The following is a 24146-nucleotide window of genomic DNA, read 5'->3' on the forward strand; positions in this document are numbered from 1 at the left end:
GTACAGGACTTGGTGTGTTCTCAGAAACCTGATTCTCTTGTCTCCTTCCCAGTGCCCCCAAGAGTCCTTACACAACTGCGGCCCGGGTTACTTTAAAAGGAGATGCCCTCGCGGGGTGGAGTTCCTGCCCGGGGCGTCCTTTGTACCAGCGCCCCCTTTGCCCCTCAGCTTTGGGGAAGGCATCCCGGCTGGCTCTCCCCTCAGCCCCCCGGGTTTATGTGTGGATGACAGTGCCTTGACTGTGAAGGGAGTGACATCATGGGCGCTGAGTCACGGACCCTCCCGCTGCCCCGCTGCCCGCGTGCCTCAGCCCTGGGAATTTAAGCCAAGTGGGGAGGTTGGCCAGGGATTGGGACGTCTTGAGGCTGGCACGCACTGGACTCCACTTCCAGACGAGAGAAGGAGGGGTGAGGCAGAGGGCACGGGGCACTTGTTGCTCCTGTGGACTGTAATCTGTCTCTGGCCGCCAGTCCTTTCTCTGGGCTCTGGCGGCATGCCCAGCTGCGCGTCTAGGCTCTCCTCTAGAGGAGCTGGGCAACTGCTTCTCCAGAGGTTTATTTTAGGGTCTGAGGGCTTCTTTGAGGACACAGCGGAAAACCAAGGGGGCAGCCGGCAGGCTTCTGGGAACAGATGGCTGGGGAGACGGTGGCTCTGGCTTTCACTGTGAGACCGCACTGCGCTCCTACCCTGGGTGAACGCCCTCAGCCTGACCCCTCCCTGCTGGAGAGAGCCAGGGGCTGGTGTGCCTGCAGGTCCCTTTGCCTTCTGAATGGTTGTGTTCCTCGTGCTTGGAAGAGGAAAGTAAAGAGATTCTTTTTCTCAGCACACATTTATAACCCCTGCCAGTAACAGCCAATGTTGATTGAGGCCTCCTAGGCTTTACACACGTTTTCTAATTCTCTGCTGGATCTAAATAATACTTTGTTCCGAAGAAGAGGCTGAGGTTCAGAGAGGTTGGGATGGGAAGTTGTCAGGCCTAGTTGGTGGAGGCCCCCCCTCCATGGCCCTGTGCTCGGGGGTGGTAGATCCCCAAGACTCCCAAATGTAGAACTAGCCCAGCAGGCAGAGCTGGGGGTGTTTGGGGGCCAAGATGAGAGTCACCCCTGGCTGGCTGAGTGCTGGGCAGAAGAGGCCAAGGGAAGGGAAAGCCTGGGTTTGCCCACTGTTCTATCACAGGGAGGCAAGGCAGGACTGAGGCCTGGGTCGCCCAGGAGGGCACAAGGCTTCCCTGCCTGCCTGTGTTGCTACTCACACCACACCCCAGGGCACCTGCCCCAGGGAGGTTACTGCTGTAGCTGCTGCTTTCTTTTGCTCCTAAGTGGCTGCAAGGTGCTGCGAGGGCAGCCGGTTGCAGTCAGTTCTCCCTATTCCTGGTGCTCAGGTGGGATGGGCAAAGTGGTCTCAAGGCCTGGACAGGCTGTGAAAGGCAGAACTGAGAGTTTGGGGAGGAAGTGAAAGCCCTCCCAGTTCAGAAGGAAAATGCAGAGAAGTAGAAAATACCCAGCTCCCCTCCCACACCCACAGAGACTCAGCCCACAAACTTGAGAGCAAAAATAAAGACATTGTACAGGAAGCATGGAGCAAATGACTGTGAGATGTCTTGCTTTGGAGAAGTAAGGGGCCGAGAGGGGTAGCAGAGGCTGGAGTTGGTTTAGAGGGGAAATCCGCTGGCTCTCCGGGCTGTGGGCCCGCTTTCCTTGGGATCAGCCGCTGCCCACACATCCGAGAGCTGGCAGGGCCGCTCAGGTGAATCGCCGTCTAGGGGCCTGGATTAGCTGGGATGTAAGTGTCGGGTGTGGAAGGCCTGGACATCGGTGACTCAGGCTCCTTCCATGTTCTGCAACACAAGACGGTGCGCACAACAAACACGTACACCTTTAAATCTCTCAGAGTCCTGTCTCAGCCTCTGAACTTCCCTTTAGGGCAACCTCTTTCTGCCCCCAATGTCTACCTGCATTCCTAGTCTCACCCTAAATCAGTATTTCTCAAAAGGGTAGTTCTGGGTCTGTTTGAATCAGAATTGGTGTGTGTGTGTGCAGGTGTGCCACATGCACTGGGGGTGGGGGTTGGGTGCTTGACAAAAATGCTGATTCTTGGCCCCCACCCCAGATTTACTGAAGAGAAATATCTGGAAGTGAGGCTCAGGAAATGTCCTTTTCGACAAACACCCCTTGTGATTCGCAAGTTTGAGGATGACTGGCTAAATAGTGTGATTGAGGAACTGAAGGAAGGCCCTCCCCCATCGGGCTTCTAGTTGCCAGAAATCTCTCCCCACTTTGGCTCTGCCTCTTGTTTACTCATTGCAGCAAACATTTATTGAGTCCTGTGAAGCCCTGGGATCAGCCACCCTGAGTCTACCCTAAAAGGAGCTTGAAAATGGTCAAGGTTAAATCCCTAAGAGGGACTGAGAAACCCTCTGACCTGTCCCACTGGGTACCAGCTACCCAAGGACAAGGTGTCGGAGGAGGGGGGCGTGGACCAAGACCCTGAGGCAGCAGGCACGTGGACCCTCACTGCATATCTCATCTCTGACCCTCCGCGTCTCCCCCTGCGGACTGGGTTAACAAATCCTCCCCTTACAGGGTGTTTGTAAGGATGACACAAAGCCACCCCGGTGCTCACCGCTGTCAATTCCCCTCCGCTTCTGCTGTCCCACCAGGCCTGCGTGCCACCGGCCCATCCGTGAGCCAGAGCATGCCCATCACCAAATCTGGGCTTTTCCAGGTCAGTCTTAAAGGTCTAGAGCTGTTCTCTCGAATACGGTAGCCATTTACTAAGTATGGCTATTTGAATTTAAATTAATTAAAATGAAATCAAATTTAAAATGTAGTGCCTTAGTTGCACTAGTCACACTTGGCTACCGTATTCCACAGCGCAGGTATAGAGCATTTCGTGATCATTGCAGAAAGTTCTACTGCACAGCACTGGTCTCGAGTGCAAAACAGTTTCTTCCAGAGGTTTTCTGTTGCTTCTTCCTTTATCTCTCTCTGGACCTTCTCTCCACCTGAGCACAGCTCAACCCGCACAGGTAATGGTTAAGGTTTTGGAGCCAGACAGATCTCTGCCTGGCCCTGCCGTGGAGAAATAACGTGAGCTTGGGTGAGGGATTTTACTTCTCAGAGACTCACTGTTCTCATCTGGAAAAGAGATATAATTCATATACTACCTTGCAGAGTTGTTATGATGATGAAATGCCCTAAGTAAGGTACTACAGAGTGTATAGTGAGGTCTCTAGCACAGAGCAAATGCTTAAATGCGTGTAGCTAATAACTTATTCATTTGAAAAAAATATTTTGAGCTCCTCCGATCTTCCAAGCACTATTGTAAGAGCTGAGGATACAGCAGTGAGCCAAATAGCCAAAAATCCCTGGCTCACTGGGGCTTCATTCTACCTGGGATGTATATTAAATATATAGTATGATAGTGACCTAGTGCTAAGGAGGAAAAATAAAGCAAGGGAGGGAGATAGGAACTGCGTACATGTTGAGGAGTATGTAGAATTGATCTTTTCGAGGGGAGGCCAGGGAAGTTCTCACCAAGAAGATGACGCTTGCATGAAGGTCTGAAGAAATATAAATGTTTAGGGATTCCTTATACTCCCATCTTGCGCAGGAAAATTCCTGCCTCCTCTTTAACAATCTGGTCCTACGTGAGGGCCTGTTGGGTTCTGGAGCAGAGGGCTCTGTGGGGACACACGGGTGCCCTCTGCCCTGGTGAAACTTGGGGTTGTCTCTGGGGAGACCAGGCCTCAGCCATTGGGCCCCTTAGACTCCAGCTGGACAGGGGAATGCTAAATGTCCTGTTGCTAACTGTTATTGAGGTATCAGTCTTTGGAAGAGAATCCTTGAGGGCTGGAGTGGCAAGAGGAAAATGGCAAAAAAGAGGCTTTTAACTCTTAGACTCTGTTTGGTGAAGCCCTGGGGAGTTTGTTTTCGGTCATCTGTGTGCTTTACTCTCTTCTGCACTTGAGATCCAAAAAGGTCCAAAGTCTCTGGCATAGTCAGGGGCTTTTCTGGCACGGTCCTGGGTTTGGCCTGACTTCTAGCTGCACCTCACTCCTACCTGCCCCCGCCAGCTCTGCCCTCTGGCTCTGCTCTTAGGAGTGTGCCCCCTGAGGCCCCGCATCCAGGCTGTCTCCCAGCACCTGTGCTCAGTTTCCCTCCACCTCCCAACTTCCTTTCCCGAAAAGCATCCTCTGGTTTTCTCTCTCTAACGTGATGGTTACAACAACCATTACCATACTGAGTGACGACCGTACACGGAACTGTGCTGGGCTCTTTGCATCTGTGACCTCATTTACTCTTCACAGCAGCCGTGTGTGAGAGGAGTCTGAGGGCATTGCATCGATGCTGTAGACTGTAGGACAGCAGGTCTTGTTGGGGGGAGATCAGGCCAGTTCAGACACGCTGAAACTGAGCTTTCTATTGGACAAGGCGAGAAGATGCTGATGAGCTGGGTATGGGAGTCCAGAGTTTGGGAATGAGGACTGAGTTGAGGTATGAATTTGGGAGTCGACTGATGGCAGGTGTTATTTCAAGCCTTGAGAGTGGCTGAGATCACCGAGGGCGAAAGTGTAGATGGAGAAGAGACGAGGCCCTGGGCTGAGCCCTGGGACACTCCAACCTTTTCAGGCTGGAAAAGGAGGAGGAGACTGGGAAGGTGAGACCAGTGAAGCAGGAGGAGAACCAGGAGAGTTGTTGTCCAGAAAATCCAGTGAGGACAGTGTGTCAAGAGGCAGAAGCAGTCAGTGGTGTCAAACGCTGCTGAGAGGCAAGAGGACAACCTAACCAGTGGACTTAGCTACACGCAGGCCATTGGTGACCTTGACTTGATGTGAGGAGTTTTGGTGAAATGGTGGAGGTCTAAGGCTGACAGGAGTAGGTTGCAGAGAGAGCAGGAGGAAGGAAACTGGAGCCGGCTGGTAGAGGCTACTCTTTGGAGGATTTTAGCCGTAAAGGGGAGAAAAGAAATGGAGTGTTCGTTGGCTGAAGAAGTGGAGTCATGAAAAGAATTTTTAAAAAAATGACTGAAATCTCAGCATGTTTGCTTGCTGATGGAAATGATCTAGTAGAGATCAAAAATTGACAGAGAGGTGAGAATCGCCGAAGCAGTGTCCTTGAGTAGGTGAAAGGAAACTGAGGTTCAGAGAGATTAAGTAACTTGCTCAAGATCGCACAGCAAGGAAGTGACAGACCTTGCTCTGAACCTTGCTCTTTCCACTGTATCATGTGTGTCACCCACAACTCCCACCCTTCCCAAAGCATGGCGACTTCAGTGATATCGTCTCTGTTCTCAGTGTCCTCAGACTCACCAACTACATATGCACTGGTGTGGCAAAGACAGCCCCACTTTTTGCCCCAGGAAGTGTCCTTCTTCAGTACTTCTCTTAAGAAGAATAGTTAAGGCCACAGTATATGTTTAAACCATTGCACTGTAACCGCCTCCTCCCCCATATCCATTCATAACACTTTGGGTCAGGGGAATGTTTTGCAACCACATGTCACTGTAAATGATCTTTCTCTGTCTCTTAGCAAGGCAGCTGGGACAGCAGAGAGAGAAAACAGCTCAGGGGTCAGACAGTCCAGGCCTGTCTCTTGACTGCCCACTTAACAAGCCAGCAGACCTTGGGCCAAGTCACTCCAAGCCCAGGCAGAGCAACACATCTTGAGGCTGAAACAAACAAAAGCAGGTGCTTGATAGCTGCTATTGATTTGAAGACCCCATTTTGATGGGAGGGGAGGGGGAGGCTATAGTGTGAAGACTTTCTCACAGAAAAGGGGAAAGACCCACTAATGCAGTGGGAATAATAATTACAATTGTTCACATTTTTTGAGAGATTAGGTATGTCCTGAAAATAGTGCTAAGTTTTTAACGTTAGTTTTTTGTTTTTTTATATTTAAATCTTTATTTATTTGGCTGCGCGGGGTCTTAGTTGCGGCACGCGGGATCTTCCTTGCCGCGTGCGGGATCTTTAGTTGCAGCATGTGGGATCTAGTTCCCTGAGCAGGGATCAAGCCCAGGCCTCCTGCATTGGGAGTGCAGAGTCTTAGCTACTGGACCACAAGGGAAGTCCCTACACAGTCTCCTTTTGATGGACGTTGGCTTTGGGCTTGTTTCCTGTCTTGCCATTACAGACAGTGCTTTGGGGAGTAACTTTGCATATCCATCATGTTGCCTGAGCGCAAGAACATCCGCAGGATAAATTTCTTGAAGGTGAACCTGTGGGTCGAAGGCCATGTGCATTTGTACTTTTGAGTGAGAGTGGAAGTTGCACCAATTCATACTCCCCGCAGCAATGAGAGAATGCCTGTGTCTCCACACCTCTGACGAAAATGTGTTATTAAACTGCTATCTACACAGAGATGGCATCTGTGTGGAATTAACTTGTATTTATCTTATCTGAGTGTCAATGTACAGGTTTTCCCATGTTTAAGAGACATTTGCATAACCTGTTTCTATGAAGTGCCTGTTCATATTCATTGCTCATTTTTAAAAACTGGGTTGTTGGTCTTTTTCCTCGTAATATATTAAAGAATTTAGTCCTCTCTGATATGAGTTGTGAAGATTTTTCTCTAGTTTGTCATTTGTCTTTTGACTTTTTTGGGTGGGGGTTGGTTTTTGCGTATTAAAAAAAAATTGTAGTTGGGTTTATCAGTTTCTTTTATGACTTGTAGGTTTTGTATCATACTTAATAAGATCTTCCCTATGCCAAGATTGTCTTAAAAGATTCTTTTTGGGAGGGGGTAAAAAAAAGATTTTTTTTTCTGGTGTCTTTAAGAATTTTTGTATTTAAATGTTTGATCCATTTTGAATTTATCATGGACTGAGGTATGGCTCTAACTTTTCTTAACCCAATTATCACCTGATGTCCTTTTTTATAGTTTATTGAATAATTCATCTTTCCACCACTGATTTTAAAAGCCACCTTTAAAATCTACCAAATTGCTGTGTATACTTGGGTTTATACTGCTTGTCGGCAGATTGAATAGTTAAAAAGCACAAATTCTGAGGCCTAATTGCTTGGGTTTGAATCTAGGCTTACCCCTAATTAGCTATGTAACCAGCCTCCTCTTCTGTAAGATAAGCTGTTGGGAAGATCAAGTTGGGTCATCCATGTGCAAGCTTAGAATAGCACCTCTATATAGCCAACGCTCAAACTAAGCTATTTTTAAATAATTGTAGTAAGATACAGAAGCATAACATTTATCATCTTAGCCATTTTATTTTATTTTATTAAAATAAATTTTATTTATTTATTTATGGCTGCATTGGGTCTTCCTTGCTGCGTGCGGGCTTTCTCTAGTTGCGGAGAGCAGGGGCTACTCTTTGTGGCGGTGTGTGGACTTCTCACTGCGGTGGCTTCTCTTGTTTCAGAGCATGGGCTGTAGGTGCACAGGCTTCAGTAGTTGTGGCACATGGGCTCAGTAGTTGTGGCTCACGGGCTCTAGAGCGCAGGCTCAGTAGTTGTGGCGCACGGGCTTAGTTGCCCCATGGCATGTGGGATCTTCCGGGACCAGGGCTCGAACCCGTGTCCCCTGCATTGGCAGGCAGATTCTTAACCACTGCGCCACCAGGGAAGTCAGTCATCTTAGCCATTTTAAAGGGTACAGTTCAATAGTGCAGACAAATCTATTTTTGGTTACTATTATTTCTGAACTTTCTAGTCTCCTCCATAGTTTTGTCTGTCTCCTCATGTGTCAGTATCACACTGTTTTAATAACTATAGCTTTATAATATGCTTTAGAGTTTGGTAGGGCTAATCCTCCTCTCAGTTCTCTGCTTTTTCAGAATTTTCCTGGCTATCCTTGCTTGTTTACTTTTCTGTTTGAACTTTAGAATCAGCTTGCCTACTTCCAAGAAAAAAAAGTCCTGTTGGTATTTTTATTAGGATCAAGTTAAATTTAGAGATAACTTAGGGAGCACTGACATAGTTATAATGCTGAGTCTCCCTAGCTCAAAACATGGTAGGCCTGGCGTGGCTTATTTATGAGGGGAACAGGTTGGGGGCAGGAAAGCTGGAAACCAGGTTTCACAGTTTCACTGAGGGTAGATATGCCTGCTTTTCCATTCTGAGCTGCTTTCTTCATGGTGACATGAAGCTAGACCAGTGTGTGTGTGCGTGTGTGTGTGTGTGTGTGTGTGTGTGTGTGTGTGTCTGCTCATGGTACATGGGAGTAAGGAGAAGAATGTAGGCTTGAATTCAGGCAGGAGGACTTAGGGGCTTTATAAAATGTGTGTAGCAGTGTAACATACATATGGGAGAGTGCGCTCAGCATAAATTTAACAGCCCGATGAATTTTCGCAAACTGAGCATAGCCGTGTAACCACCACTCAGCTACATGACCAGCCCCAGCAGGCTCTCCTGTGTCCCTTCTAGTCACTCCCTACCACACCTCCACTTTGTGACTTCTCACATCTTTAGCTTTGCTTCCTCATATCTAAAGGGGTGGAGGAGTGGCAGCTGGGGCAGGAGGTGGGGTTAGATATGGTTTGGGATGGGGACGGGGGAACAGGTATCAGGTGTGTGCTGCACCCTGCCCCCCTTTGCTTCCACAAACACATAAAAGACCCTGATGTGGGTCAGGCTCCTGGTTAGACTCCAAGGCCAAGTTCAGAGACAGGAAGACAGGACCCTTTGTGCTGTGCTCCTGGGAAGGCAGTGGACTGTGGGGCAAGCATGACCCAGAGTCCCAAGGCCCAGGGTTCCAGTCCTGGCTACACCACACACTGGCTGTGTGACTTCTGGGCCCTGGTTCTCCTCATCTATAAAAATGAGCAGGTTGGCTGAATCATCTTTAAGGGCCTTTATAGCCCTAGAAGAGCAACTCTTAGCTCAGCACCCACTCTGTGGCTGTAGCCCCAACTTAGCCCCTTTCTGGACCCAAGTCCCGTCTGTGTCCACCTGTGGCCATGTGCCCTTCTTCCTGGCCTGCTTAGTCTTGCCTTTACTCTTTTTATTTCTCAATCTGCTTCTTGGGGTTTGGTGGGGGTGGGGGAATTGAATTGTTTGCCCTCCTTTGATATCTTTTCCTCTAATTAGTTTATAATCTCTGAGAGGTGACCCAGGCCAGACCTTCTGGGCCCGGGGCCAGCTGATTATCTGTGATGCTGCCAGGGGAGGATTGAATGTTTTTCTTGTGAGGAGTTGGTCACACGCGCTGGTCTCTGAGTCAGCAGCCAGCATTACCTTTTTATGGTCCAAAGGAGCCTCCCAGACCCTCTGTCCAAGCAGTAAGTATACAGTCCCTGGTGCGGATGGAGGGGAAGGCCTCGCCAAGATAAATACTGACTCCACCAAATACAAGACAAATACGAGCAGGTACAGAAGTACAAACACATTAGACGGAGAGGAGGGCAGGAGTCAGCAACCTGAGGAGCGGGCTGTGGAAGAGGTGGGGCTGGGAGCTGAGTTAGAGAAGGTGGCAGGGGCCACAGAGGCCCAGCCCTAAATGGCAGGGGAGGGCATTCTGGGGATTTTAGGGAAGTGAGTGGATGATCTGGTGAGAGCGTGAGATTGGGAGTCCGACGGGGGAGGGGGGCGCTTTTAAACTATAACTCGTCACAGGAGTGCTGCTGCTGTAGGGTAGAAGGAGAAGGATCAAGGGTACTTGGCCCCTGGTTTCCTGGGAGAGCCCCTGAGGGGCTAGTTGGTGTGGCAGGGCTGTGTGGGAAAAGGCTCGCTCCCCCTTCACACAGACCCCTCAACCCCAGGACTCCCCTCCCTGAGCCTCTGTGATGGGTGGAAAGGCCTGAGGAGAGCAGGGAGGAGGAGAGGAAATTGGGAGAGAGGGGGAGACGAGGGTGGTGGGCAGCCCAGAGAAGCGGGGCTGGGCCGGAACATGGGGATGCGCCTGGACCCCCGGAGAGAGGGGGGCTTTGGCCAGACTCACCTGGAGCCAAGGCAGACTCCCTCCCTCACTAGCTGTGTGAATTTGGGCCAGTTCCTTAACTTCTCTGAACTTCCACGGAAATGGGGACCAGCCTCTCCCATAGCAGGGTTGTTGTAGGAGCCGAGGGCTCTTAGGTAAAGTGCCTGGCACCTGCTAAATGCTGTAGGTGGTGCTGAGTGTTACGGTTATTATTACTCGGGAAGTCAGGACATTGGTTTCAGTCCTTAGATGGGGATGCAGGGAGAGGGGACAGAGCACACTGGGGACTTGTTCTAGGCCCCGTGGGGTCAAATTCTGCATGTGTTTCCCTTTGAACATGAGGTGCCCACATTCTTCTTCTCCTGGAGACTTCTCAGCAGCTCCCTCCTTCCAGATCAGGGTCTTTACCGCTGACAGGGGCCCTGCGGTTCCTCTGGGACCCCTTCTGAGATCCTGTGTCTCTGCAGCCCCAGAGGCTGGAGGCTGTCCTGTGCTGCTAGCCGGCCCAGCTGCCAGCCTGGACGACTGTCCCTGCTCAGAAACCGGGGCGGTGGGATTAGCAAGCGTGAGCTAAGCCCGTGTTGCGGTGGCACCGGGCAGCTGCTTCACCGCTTACATAAATGGGTCCAGGAAGCTGAACTTGTTTTTGCTGGCAAGAGCAACAACAAACTGCAAGAGAGTTGAGAAATATGTGTCTCCGTGTGCGTGTTTTTCTCTGGTTATTGACATTTGCAAGTTTACTTGAAGAAGGAAAAAAGTAGAAAAACAAGAAAGCTGTCTGGGTTTCTGGCACCCAACCTTAGGTCTGGAAGGGGGAAGAGTCTCACTTCCCAGGGCTGTACTGCAAAGTTCCCAGGCTTGAGAGGTGTCGGCCATGGTGGGGGGCCCAGCGGCCCAGGGAGTGGGATCGCGTGAGCATTGGGCCGGGAGGTGTGGATTTGGTTGCCAGAGGTTACTAGGACCTAAACTCTCTTCCCCTTGAGGAGTGAGAGGCGAGGGAGGTTATGGGAATTTCCCTCTCCTGGGGCTCTCTAGGGATAAGGAGACGCGTCTGTCTGAGGGCACTGGGATGCCCTGGCCATCATCCTTCTCCAAAAGTCATTGACTACTAGAATAATAAATCCATAGATTAATTGTATTTTCAAGCTGGGCTGTTGTCTGAGATAAACAGACACAGACATGCTTCCTGCCCCCCGTGAGCTAGTGATTCAGAGTGATAAGATGCTAGACGGCAGGAACAGGGGCAGCAGGGAGCTTCAGATTGTAGTCTGAACCCTCACCTCATAGAGAAGGTGAGTGGGGCTCTGTCAGGGGCTGTGATGTGCCCAAGGCTCATTGCAAGTCAGTGGCAAGACCAGGAATAGAACTCGGGTCTTCTGATAACACAGGGCTGCTTCCCCTATGCCAGGCTGCCTGCCACTCTTAGAGATGTGTTCTATGTTAAAGGACAAATCAAGACAAGAGTGTATCTTGGTGTCAGTCCAACCCCACCCAGTTAATTGTCAGTGACTAAACAAGACCAGACCAGATACTGAGTTCATTGACAGTTGAGGAGGAGATTTGGGGAGGTTTGTTTTCAGGAGAGGATACTTTTCTGCTCTCAGTCCCAAGTGAGGTGCTTTGGTCCTCTGCACAATCCCTTTTCGTAGGCAGCTGGGATGTAGGGTGCTGCCACCCTGCATCTGACATTGACCTTGGTAAGAACAAAGGAGGCTCAACAGTCCTTCGCCGCCTCCTCCTCTCTGCTGCCTCTGGGATGCTTTGTGATGCACTAGGAGCACTAGGAGGCCAGGAAGGGGTGGGGGGCTGGGGGGAGGGCAGGCACTGGTGATTGGAAGATTAACAGAAGGAGGAAGCACTGCTGGCTCCTGTCCTGGAGGCTGGGGTTGGAGGTGGGTGGGCACTGAGCCTGCACATACCTCTGCCTGCAGAGTCAGGTTTCTGATCCCCTTGGAGGACACCAGATACCTGCCCTCCCCGGGCCCTCACTTCTCAATGCCTTTCCATGCTGTTCCCTCTTTATACAATGCCATTCCCTGTAGTTCCACTTATCAAACTCCTACTCATGTCTCAAGGCTCAACCCAAATATCTCTTCCATTGAATCCCTCCCTTTTTGAGTGTTCTACCCCTCCTCTTGGATCCCTCAATATGTCAGGGACATTTATCTTAGGGCAGCCTGTGTTATAGGTAGTTTTAAGTTGTCCATGGGGTTTTGTGGAGAGGAGTGTCAGTGCATAGTAGGTGTTCACCACTAGCTGTCAGTTCTCTCTCCAGGATTAAGATTTCTGGCCTTGCACTTGATGGTGCACAAAAAAATTCTTGAATCTTAAGGAGGGGACAGGCATGGACTTGCAATGCTGGCCTCAAATGGCTGAGCAATTGCTCAAGGGCAGATGCTAAACTGCATGCTGTGCTGAATGTCAGAGTGTGCAGGGCCAACCCCTCCCTCCCCACCTGGTCCCCTCACCTCCCAGAGTGGGAGTGTGAGAATGGCTGGGGCACATCTCTGGGGAACAGGATGCTCTCAGGAGCTCCCTCCTCACCTGTTCCCCACTGTGTCTCTTCCCTTTGGCTCTTCCCCATCAGGGAGGCCTTCAGGAGGGCCCTGGCAGACTCCAAGGAGCAGACAAACAGGGCAGATAGGGAGGGATGGTGACCTTGTGTCCACCAGGGGATGAGGCCAGCATGGCTGAGGGTTAAGTGTGTAGTGTGCAGCGAAAGTGACAAAACAGAGAGCTGCAAGGGTTGGAGGGCAGAGCTGCAAGCGTGGGGGGTGAACGCTCTTTGACTGGAAGGTGCTGTCAGAAGCTGCTTGTCCTGAAAAATCCAGTCTCACCCCACCCCTATTACCTGGTGTCCACTGCATTCTGCCCCACCTTCTCCCTCCCTAGGCGTGATAACTTGGACAGATCCAGGCTATGTAGTTTCTTTGTCTTAAATATATATATGCATATGTATGTGTGTCTGTGTGTGTTCATTATAAGAGTAGTACAAACAACTTATAGAAAATTGAAAAAAATACAGAAAGATGAAAGGAAGAGAAAGAAATTGCCTCTAGTCCCATCATTTGGAGAGGTGGGTGGAAGTACCAGGAGGGCATTCTGTGAACATCACTTCTTCCTTTTCAAAGAGTTGCTCAGGCAGGGGTTCCCTGGTGGCCTAGTGGTTAGGATGCCGGGCTTTCACTGCCTTGGCCCAGGTTCAATCGCCGGTTGGGGAACTGAGATCCCGCAAGCCGCGAGGTGCAGCCAAAAAAAAACAAGAGAGATGCCCAGGGCCTCCTATGCAGCCCCACGGGTGTCACGGGCACTGACTCAGAGATTCGGGTCAGGAGGCAGAGGGGTGGGTGGCTGGGTAGGGCCAGCAGTGCCCACTCTGACTGTAGCAAGGGTATTTTCTGGTGGTCTTTCCTCTCTGAGTGTTTGATTGTGATCATCCTGCATAGAATGCTTTTAAAGGCATAGTTAACACAGCATTGTTCACAGGTTCTAGAAGAAATGTATTTTGAAGAAGGGCAGGGACAGGCAATACTTGCCAATGGGTGTTTTACAATTAATCATTCCCCATTAAAAAAGAATAGTGACTCAGTTTTAAAGATTCAGAAAACCATTACTCAAGTTTTTTGGCAGAGGAAGTGGCCATTATGTTGCTCCTGAAGCTCTGCTTTAGTAGAAGAGAAAAAAAGTCTTTTTATTTGTGATTTCTCTGAGCTGCCCAAATACTCTGGCCATTGTTAGTGAATTCAGGAACAGAACAGCCCCTGCTATTGTTCAAGCTGGTCACTAACCACGGCAAGAGCTTCCATCTGAACTGGGGGTAAGGGAAGTGACCAGAGAAACATATTTCCTGGAACTGGCAAAGGCAGAAGCAGAAAAGAGAGTCCCTTCTGGCTCCAGGCTTATAGTTTCTTTCCTCAGCATCTCCTGGCTGTGACAAGCTGGCTCTTCTGGCCTCTAGTGTAGGGCTTGCCCGCTGCACAACACGAGGGGCACCACGTAGACCGCCGTGTCCTGTGTGACAGGGGCTCCTGGGAGTGTGCACTGTGGAGGCCCTGACCTTGTGGGTACCTCTTAGGCACCCTACATTAAACATTAATTAAGCACCTACTGAGTTCTCTGAGGAGTGCTAGTAGGAGTTCACAGCCTCATAGTCATGACTGGGGAGGGGGACCTATATATAGTTAAGGATGGTGCCATGTGGAAAGTGCCAAGGAAAGCATGAGCCTACCGTGGTCCTTTACCCCTACTTGGACTTTCAGGCAACCCTGAGAATCTATTGTGTATTGGTGCCTTGTGAATTCCGACTTCCGCTCGTCAGCTGACGGAGGGATGTTGTAAGCACTGCACAGTGGGGCCACCCACCAGAAGACTGTCCTATTCTGACAGCGTCTCCATCTTTTTTATTTTTTGACCTCGCCGTGCGGCTTGTGGGATCTTAGTTCACGGACCAGGGATCGAACCCGTGCTCCCTGCACTTGAAGCTTGGAGTCCTAACTACTGGACCACCAGGGAATTCCCGACAGTGTCTCCGTCTTTGTTCCTACAATGTTGGTAATTTGTGCATGAACTTGACATCCGTGTTAGGTTTTGTCCTTATAGCTGCTTTATTAAGTGGAAAATGGAAAAGTGAAAGTATCGATATATTGATTCAAAGTGTCAGTGTGTCTTCTAGACCTAACCTGATTCAGGGAAAGATGTAATTCAGTATGTGGACTGGACATGGCAAGCCATAGCCACTGTCAAGTGCACATAAGACTTAAAAGGTTTGGACTGTGTGTCAATTATGAAGGGAAAGGACATGTGTGACATGCGCACACACCAGGACCAGCAATTCTACTCAGGGAAATTCTTGGGCAAATGCGCCAAGAGCCACCTTCGAGAAAGTTCCCTCTTTGATATAGCAAAACACTGGAAACGACCCAAAACCTCCCTCAGCAAGAGAATGATACAGTTGTCCAATGGAATATTACACAGCAGTGAAAATGAATACTATAGCTACATGAATCATGGAAACAATGAATGACAAAAACATGTCACAGAAGACTATAATCTATTTACATAAATCTCAAATATCACACAAAGTTAAGAAAAATTGAGGGATCCAAGAGTAGCAAAACTGAACCCATTTACAAGAGAAACTAACACAGTATTGTGAAGCAATTATACTCCAATAAAGATCTATTAAAAAAAAAGTGAGGGAGCGATAAGTCCAAAATGTAACACTATAAGCAGGGAGGCTGGGGGATGCCGAACACAGAGGGAGCTTCAGAGACAGTGATTGTGCTCCTGGTTCGGTTGGTAGGAGCTTGGGGGTGTTTCATGCTTCAATAGCTTTCATGTACATTACATATATTAATTTGCATGTGTTCAATATCATATAGTACATTTAAAAACGATACTTGAAATGCTGGAAATATATTACTGAAGATTATGTATGAAAGGTGTACTGTAGTTAGGGCTTTTCATACCTCTTTTAAGCCCTCTGGGCGTGGAGGTACCCTCAGTGGACTTGGTCTCCTAGGGACTGGGATTTTGCTGATGTTCAGGGGCACCCTGTGTCCTCTGCCCCAGTTCTGCAGCAGTGAATGCGTCTTACATGTCTTGTCCTTGAGGGCGGGGTCTCTCTGCCACCTAACTGTGTCCTCTTCACTGGTGCCTGGCTCTGGGGGCCTCCTCAAATATTTGTTAAATGGAGGACATTTGGCCCGTAGTGGGGGGAAGTGAGGCAGAGGGGTCTAAGGAACCTGGCTACACTCGCTTGGCTGCATGGTGAGATTCAGCCATTTTTCTCACCCAAAGTCGAAGGCTCTGACAGTGAAGAGAAAGAAACCATAGGTGACCAGCTGCTACGCTGCCCTTGCACATGTCCCTTACCTGCCAACCTCGGGGCAGAGGTTGCCAGGGTGGAGAACTCTGACTCTAAGTGATAAGGTGAGAAGGAAGCTTGAAGGGAGTCTGTGTAGCCAGACAGAAGCTGTCGCTGTCCCTTTGATGCTCATGTCCCTGGTCTCTGGACTGTGGCCGGCGGTTGGTCTGGACAACCAGCCCCGCTGGCTTTGAGTGTTATCCTCCTGGGAGTCACTGAGCCTTATTCTCTCCTCTCCAACAGCTACCTTGGCGGGAGGAGGGACAGTCGGTTAAGCGTGAGATTAAAAACTCCTCCCAAGCAAGAAGGCTTTGCAGGTCGGGGGGACACTAGTGCTGGTCCTCCCAGCCCAGGAGCACAGGTGGGAGGTGAGGTCAGGTGCCCAGGCTGTTGCTGGGCCTTTCGGAAATCTTTGACCAGACTTATGGCTGCTGTTTGCTAATAAATGGCTACACATTTGGTTAGAAGGACCAAGTGTGCTTAACATGAAAACTTGCTGTTTTCCCTGGCTTCAGCTTCCTCAGCTGGCTAGACTAATTTAAATCTTAGATTCTGGGCTTCCCTGGTGGCGCAGTGGTTAAGAATCTGTCTGCCAATGCAGGGGACACAGGTTCAAGCCCTGGCCCGGGAAGATCCCACATGCTGCGGAGCAACTAAGCCCGTGAGCCACAACTACTGAGCCTGCGCTCTAGAGCCCGCAAGCCACAACTACTGAAGCCCGTGCGCCTAGAGCCTGTGCTCCGCAACAAGAGAAGCCACTGCAATGAGCAGCCCACGCAATGCAATGAAGAGTAGCCCCTGCTCACCACAACTAGAGAAAGCCCGGGTGCAGTAATGAAGACCCAACCCAGCCAAAAATAAATAAATTTATTAAAAAAAAAACTTAGATTCTATGAATCTATTTAACCTATACTAAAAAAAAGTTTACTTGTATCTTTAATATCCTTTCCTTGAGTAGCATGATATTTTTCAGGGGTGGGGAGTGCATTTGTTCCCTTTTACTTTCCAATTTCGTCCCTAGAATAAAAATAACATTACCCTAAGTGGTTTAATAGATAGGTGTAGGGTTCTGGAGGGAGCACTGAACAGAGTTGGAAGACCTGGTTTGCCTCTCAGCTGAGTTATTGGTGATCTTGGGCAAGTCTCCTGATTCCTCTGTGCCTCAGTTATTACCTGTAAAATGGAGACCCTGGGATTCTGAGACTTCCTGTGTACTCATGCATCTTGTGAGTCCCACTGGGTACGTGGCATTCATTCCTGTGTGTATACATTCATTTATACATTCATCAAGTGCTCAGTGGGCCACCACCGTGTGCCAGGCAATGATCTAGGCACTGAAATATGACAGAGAACAAAACAGCATGCCTATTCTTGTGGCATTTGGAGTCCTGAAGTGAAGATGGATACAGAATTGGTAATTATACGGCAGTGTGTGATGGGTGACATGGTGGGGGAGGTAGAATGGGGGCCTAATGCAGCTGAGGAGATAGGGAAGGCCTCTGGGGAAGGGACATTTAGGCTGAGACCTGCAACAGGAGGAAGTTGTGTGGGGATGGGGTGGGGGGACTGTGTCTCTTCTAAGGCTGAGCGGGGAGAGATGAGGCCTCAGAGGTCAGCAGGGGGCAGGTGGTGGAAAGCCCTGTGGGCCAGGCCTCTAAACTTGGACTTTATGCCGTGGACAGCGGTAGGCCCTTGAAGGGTTTTCTAATCAAAGGAGTCGGGTGGCCAGATAGCCGCTTTGGAAGGCTCCCTGGGGCAGCTGGGTGGAGAGGGCCAAGACTGGGGCTGGGAGGCCACAGGGAGGCCATTGCCATAACCCAGGAAGAGGTGATGTGATGGTGGCCTGGGCTAATGGAGGGACTTGAGAGATGTTTAGCACTAGAGCCTTTTGTGGCTTCCCGAATCGGATGCAGTCCCTTTGTCAGGTTGCTGTGGGCTTACCCAGTGTCTTCTCCCCCTGCAGAGATGGCAAACGATGTGCTGACCAGCCTGCCAGGGGCCAGCGTTACCCTGACCTGCCCAGGTGGGGAAGCGGGGGACAATGCCACCGTTCACTGGGTGCTCAGGAATCAGGTCACAGGTTCACGCCAAGGCAGATGGGCTGGCGTGGGAAGGAGGCTGCTTCTGAGGTCTGTGCTGCTTAGCGACTCTGGAAACTATTCGTGCTACGAGGACGGCCGCCCAGCTGGAAGCGTGCGTTTGCTGGTGGATGGTGAGTTGTGTCCTCAGAGCTCCCAGAGACGGCTCCCAGCGCTGCTCTGCACATTCCAGAGAGAGATTCCCTGCTTGACCCTTTAAATTCCTGTTATTTCCCTGGCCCAAGTATTTCGGGGAAAGGCCCAGTGACGTTTGCCAGTGAGATTGGTAGAACTTCCAGCTGGGTGGGGGCATCTGGCTGACGGAGACGCCGTCCAGCTGACCTTGCTGTGTGGTTAGGGCTTGGGGGTCGAGGGCAAGGGGACTGGGTTCGAATCCTCCTTCACGGCTTAACTTCTCTGCCCTTCAGTTCCCTCGTTAGTAAAATAAGGTTGATTTTATTAACTTACTTCAGGGTTGTTGTAAAGATTAAATATGGTGTTAAAAACTCTGCATAGCACATAGTAAGCTCTCAAATGAACTATTCTTACTGTTAGAGTTAGCAGGTTCCTAACTCCCTTGCATCTCATAAGACATCCTATAGTCAGATGCCCTGTGTGCCAGGCCCTGTGCTGAGGGACTTTCTTCCTTGGTGTCTCATACCATCTTCCCAATGTCCCAGTGAGAGGCAGCAGTATTATGGTGACAATTTTATCGTCATTTAACTTTATAGTAGAAAACTGAAGAGAGGTTGGGACTTGCCCAAGGCCACACAACCAGGCCTGTGGGACTCCAAAGCCCCAACTTTTGGTGCCAATCTCGCTCCCCTTTAGGCAAGTTGGCCTCCAGGCACCTCCCCTCACTTGCCCCACCTCCTAGCCTGACAAGAGGACTTTGGCATCCTTTGATTTCCCGACCACAGTTAGATCTGTCTGTGGCTGTTTGGCTGTGGTACAGGCTGGTGCCAGGGTGGGGTCAGGGCGCTGAGTCAAGGGCTCCCCCGGAAGGGCGGTGAGGTGTGCTGCCTCCTCAGCCTCTGTGCTCTCCTTCCAGTTCCCCCCGAGGAGCCCCAGCTCTCCTGCTTCCGGAAGAGCCCCCTCAGCAACGTGGGTTGTGAGTGGAGTCCTCGGAGTCCCCCGTCCCCGACCACCAAGGCCGTGTTATTGGTGAGGAAGTTGTAAGTATCTTGGGCTGGGCTGTGTGTCTGTCTTCTCCATCCTTCCTGAGGCCCTGGGAGTGGTGGCGGCTCTCAGAGGACCCCAAGGGGACTGGCTGGCCAGTGATTCCAAAATGTTATTGGAAAGTAAGTAAGTACTTTGGACCGAGGAGAAGGGAATGAGGGAGGGAGCTGAGACTTCGCCACGAGTGCTCACCCTGTGCTCTTCACTGTGCTACAATATTTGTCCTATTAACCCACACAATAGCGGGGGTGGATGTGGGGGTGTGGGTGTTGTTTTTCTCGTTAACAGATGGAGAAACTGTGGACCACAGAGATTGGTTAACTTGTTTAAGGTCATCTAGCTAGTAAGTAGCTCTGCCGGGAATCAAACCCCAGCCTATCTGATTTCATTCAAAATACAAAGGTTTTGGGCGTTGCTCTTAAGAAGATGCAGATGTCCTCGGGAGGGGAAGGGCAGCTCGTGGGCAGTGTCCTGACTGTGAGCTTATCAGGCTTTTCCCATTATAATGGCCGATGAGAGGAGGTGGTGATAAAGTGGGGAGAGGGAGCTGGGGGCAGTGGGGCAGGAAGTCACACCTGCCTGGGGGTCCCTGTGGCACAAAGTGAGGGGACCTGGGATGAGTTCAGGCACAGATGGAAGTTGGAAGGTTACATCTCTGCAGTTTTCTCTGTCTCCATCCCAAAGCCAAGGTCCCCGTAGTCCAGATGTTTGTTTATCACTGAGTTTGAGCTGGCAATCATCAGAGTATCAAAAAATCCGAGCAGTGACGGACGTCATCTGGGTGTTTTGGTTTCCACTTGTGTCTGTCTCCAGTGAGTCACCTGGTGGTGATATTTATGTTTTGGTCTCTGCACAGGGACATGTATAGGTTGCCCATCTGCACATGATGCAGCTGCCATTAGGACTGATGGTTCACACTCCAAGTAGAGGAAGGTCAGAAATCTCCACAGCCCGAAGCTGAGTTGGGATATAATTGTGTGGCACCTGGAAGGCATTCCTCCGTAAATGGGATGTTCTGTGCAGTGGCCCTGGGAAAGCTTTATTCAATTGACACTTGGACTAGAGTAATTTGTGTGTTGACAGTAAGAATGAGAGAGGACAGGGCATTTAAGCTCACAGCCTCCTCCTGCCAGCAGCCTCGGGCATGTCCATCCTCCTCCTGGGCTGTCTACCCTGAACTGAGGAAGGGGGAATGGGAAGCCACTGTGAGAGCCTTGGGGCCTCCAGAACTCACTCAGGCCCATCCTGGGACTGCGGGGGTGAAACAGGCCCCTGGAAAGAGGTTTTGTACGTTCTGCTCTTTTTCTCGTGTGTGTGCCCACAGTCACACCCTCACCCCACTGCACTTGCTCCTTTGCTCTCTCCATAAGTGTTTGGCGAGTTCGGTGTCTGCCGTGGGCTGGGTGCCGTACTAGGCTGAGGGAGAGGCACAAGGCAAACAGGACTGGGCCCCTGCCCTCAAGCCCCACGGGGGTACCCACCTGTAAGCAGACGGTCCCACCTTCTCAGTGTTAGGTGGGATGGATGCCTGAGTGATGGTGGAGGGAGGGAGGGAGGGAGGCCCTCACTCAGACTGGGAAGGTGGGAGCAGGCTTCCCAGAAGGAAAGTCTGTGCCGGGCCTGGGGTTCAAACTCAAATCAGAGGTTGATGGGTGATCCGTCACTGAGGCGGCAGGGTGAGTGGCTGCCCTGGACTCACATGCCCACACATGTCACAAGTGGGTGAAGTCTCAGGCTTCCAGGCCAGGTGGGACAGTGTCTGACTCACCTCTAATATCTTCATCACCCAGGATTCCTTTCTGGGCTCACTGCCGGAAATGCTGCCACCTCTTTGCAAACCCTTCCAGCACTTCGAGGTTCTGGAATGGCATTCTACTGGCTGTCCTAGTCCTCTGAGGGCAGGTCTTTTCTGTTAGTGTCTTGAGGCCAGGGTGGGGCCTCTTGATTCCTTTCTGCATCCCCTGCAGTGCCAAGAGCCCAGGACCTGGCAGGGAGCCCGAATGCACCACCTCTGTGATGCCACAGTGATTGAACGCGCCCTCTAGTGCAGCCTCTTAGACTGCCATGCCAGATGCTAAGCTAGATGTTTTACACTCATTTTTCAATTAATCCTAAGAAACCCCTGTGAGGTGGGTACTGTTAATATTCCCATTTTTGAATGAGAAAACAGAGGCTTGGAGAGGTTGGATAATTTACTCAAAATCCCCAGTGCTACTGAGTGTGAAGTGGAGATTAAAACCCCCAGGGTCAGACCGCAGAGCCTGAGCTCCTAACCCCTGCCCCTTCTCTCCTGTCCTGAGTAAGTGCAGCAACTGATAGCGAGCCCCGCCCTTGTTTTGTGTCTACAGTCCGGTGAAAGACTTCCAGGAGCCGTGCCAGTACTCCCCGGGGTCGCAGCAGTTCTCCTGCCAGTTGGCAGTCCCAGAGGGAGACAACTCTTTGTACGTCGTGTCCCTGTGTGTCTCCAACAGTGCCGGGAGCCAGTCCAGCAGACCCCAAACATTTGAGGGTTACGGAATCCGTAAGTAAGCTCTTCAGGCCTCCATCTCCCCTCCAACTGTTTCCTTTTTTTTGATTTAATGCTCCTCATGGACTTATTGGAGGGGCCGGTGAGGGGTTTGGTGAGCTGGTGCCTTTTGGGCTTTACTTTTTTTTTTTTTAAATAAATTTATTTATTTATTTATTCATTTATTTATTTTTGGCTGTGTTGGGTCTTTGTTGCTGCACACGGGCTTTCTCTAGTTGTGGGGTGAGCAGGGGGTACTCTTCGTTGTGGTGCGTGGGCTTCTCATTGCGGTGGCTTCTCTTGTTGCAGAGCACGGGCTCTAGGTGCGTGGGCTTCAGTAGTTGAGGCACATGGGCTCAGTAGCTGTGGCTTGCGGACTCCAGAGCGCAGGCTCAGTAGTTGTGGCACATGGGCTTAGTTGCTCCGCGGCATGTGGGATCCTCCCGGACCAGGGCTCGAACCCATGTCCCCTGCATTGGCAGGCGGATGCTTAACCACTGCGCCACCGGGGAAGCCCTTGGGATGCTTGCCAGAGGTCTGATTGTGGCAGGCGAGGGCCCTGTCAGGGTGTGCCTGGGGAAGTGGTCTGGGGCTGGAGGTGGGGTCCTGCCTGCTGGGGACTTGCAGTCTTCATGGGTCTCTCCTTGGCACCAAACTTGCTGCCACATAGGAGCTGTGCTCCCTTTTCCCACAGTGCAGCCTGACCCACCCGTCAATGTCACGGTCACCGCCGTGGACAGAAACCCCCGCTGGCTCAGCGTCACCTGGCAAGACCCCCCTTCCTGGAACTCATATTTCTACAGGTTACAGTTTGAGCTCCGATACCGGGCTGAACGATCAAAGACATTCACAATGTGGATGGTAAATTTTTCTTTTACTTCTGGACAGAAAAGAGCCCCTAGATACTCAGGGGTAGTAGAAAGGGTACTAGAAAGAAAAAAAATGAGTTCTGGGTCCTGGTCAGCCACTCACTACCTGCATGGCCTTGAGTAAGTCTCTGAACCCTTCTGAGCCTTGGCTGCCTCATTTATAAAATGGGAATAATAATGCCAGGCCAATCTCCTCTTTGCAGGCCAGTTTATGAGATCGAGTGTGAGCTGGGAAGAGAGATGGGCTGCCTGCAAGTCAAGGGTGTGGCTTGCAGGAGTCTGTGTTACATGGGGGCAGGGGCTGTGACTTACAGCTTCTGCACCGGTTGGCCCAGATGGCAACCCCACCTGGCTCTGCCTCCAGGGTGGTGTGAGCCTTTGGAGCGTCTCTGCCCAGCTGAGTCATCCACCGGACCCGAGAGAGGAAGCAGCTGAAGGGCTGGGGTTGTCCAAGGACTCCCATGTCCCTGTGGAGCTGCTTAACCTGGTGCCACCCAGGCCCCACCCCAGAGTCACCTGTGCCTCTCGCCCCCAGGTCAAAGAGCTCCAGTATCACTGCATCATCCACGACGCCTGGAGTGGCATGAGGCATGTGGTGCAGCTCCGGGCCCAGGAGGAGTTTGGGCATGGCTTATGGAGTGAGTGGAGCCAGGAGGTCACGGGCGTCCCTTGGACAGGTATGTGATAAATGCGGAAGGGATGTTTCAGCTTTGTTACTGTATCAATTATCTGTTGCTATGTAACAAGTCACCCCCAAACTCATGGTAAAATAGCAACCATTTATCTGCTCAAGACGTTGAAAATCAGTCAGCTGGGCAGCTCTTGTGCTGGTTTTGCCTGAATCATGAATGCAGCTGCATCAGGTCTGCACCGTCCAAGATGGCTTCACTGCCACATCTGACGGTTGACTCTGGCTGGTGGCTGGAGCTCTTGGTTCTCCTTGAGGTCGGTCATCTGCCAGCAGGCCAGCCCAGACTCAAGGGGGGAAAGTTCCTCCACAACTTGATGGGAGGAGCTGCAAAGAATTTGTAGCTATATTTAACCTACCACAGTTAACTAATGCTTTTTACTTGAAAAAAAAAAGATGTTAAAGGTAGTAATAATAATCATCTGTAATTACTGTGATTAGTGAAAAATTCCCTCCCAAAAATATAAAGAATAATTATCACCAGTATTCTTACCACCTAGAGAAAACCAGTGAGAACATTTTACTATACTTCTTTCCTTTTCTAAGTATATTTATGTGTGTGTATATTTATATATAAAATTTTGTGAGCATTCCCATGTAATTAAATATTTTTGAGAAATGTATTGTTTAGCAACTGTGACTAATGTTTTTTTTTTTTTAACCCATGGGAATTTTTTTTAACTTAATTTTTATCAAATTAATACATTCTCATGGCAAAGAAGCAAAGAAGGGATTATAATAATGTGTCCCTTGCCCCACCCCTTCCCATTTCCAGCCCTGCTTTCTAGCGGAAGCTGCTCACTTTCTGTTTCTAGTTCTTCTGCTGGTGGCCTCCTTCACTCTGAATAACAAACTAATATGGCTTTTTTTTTCTCTTTTTTCTGAGAAAATAATTTGAGACATTATCTTTTGACTCCTTCCTATGAAAAATTAGGATGTAATAGACCTATACCCAGTGCAGGAATCTCCCAGAGAGTGGTTACCCAGCCTCTGCTTGAATGCTTCCAGAGATGGAGAGCTTACTATCCCTTGTAGCAGCCCATCCCATTGTTCCCAGTGTTCTTATTTTAGAATAGCTTAGAGGCTTGCTT

The 24146-nt window shown here is 50.3% G+C and overlaps 1 protein-coding gene across 7 annotated transcripts in view; it reads left to right on the top strand.

The window, feature by feature from the left end:
- The window catches only part of IL6R (interleukin 6 receptor), a 51311-nt gene that overhangs the window by 3015 nt on the left and 24150 nt on the right, over positions 1-24146 (top strand). For 2 of the 7 annotated variants that reach the window (XM_036831078.1, XM_036831105.1), the window contains 6 exons: positions 2583-2724; positions 17699-17947; positions 18865-18988; positions 21341-21513; positions 22193-22359; positions 22903-23044. In XM_036831078.1, coding sequence (XP_036686973.1) covers positions 2583-2724; positions 17699-17947; positions 18865-18988; positions 21341-21513; positions 22193-22359; positions 22903-23044 — 997 coding nt within the window. Of the gene's footprint in view, positions 1-2582; positions 2725-9009; positions 9320-16608; positions 17150-17695; positions 17948-18864; positions 18989-21340; positions 21514-22192; positions 22360-22902; positions 23045-24146 lie in introns of those variants that run through there. The other 5 variants (XM_036831113.1, XM_036831089.1, XM_036831120.1 and 2 more) reach the window with 4 other exon arrangements.

This window comes from Balaenoptera musculus, chromosome 1 (genome assembly GCF_009873245.2).
Source record: "Balaenoptera musculus isolate JJ_BM4_2016_0621 chromosome 1, mBalMus1.pri.v3, whole genome shotgun sequence".
Taxonomy (NCBI): domain Eukaryota; kingdom Metazoa; phylum Chordata; class Mammalia; order Artiodactyla; family Balaenopteridae; genus Balaenoptera; species Balaenoptera musculus.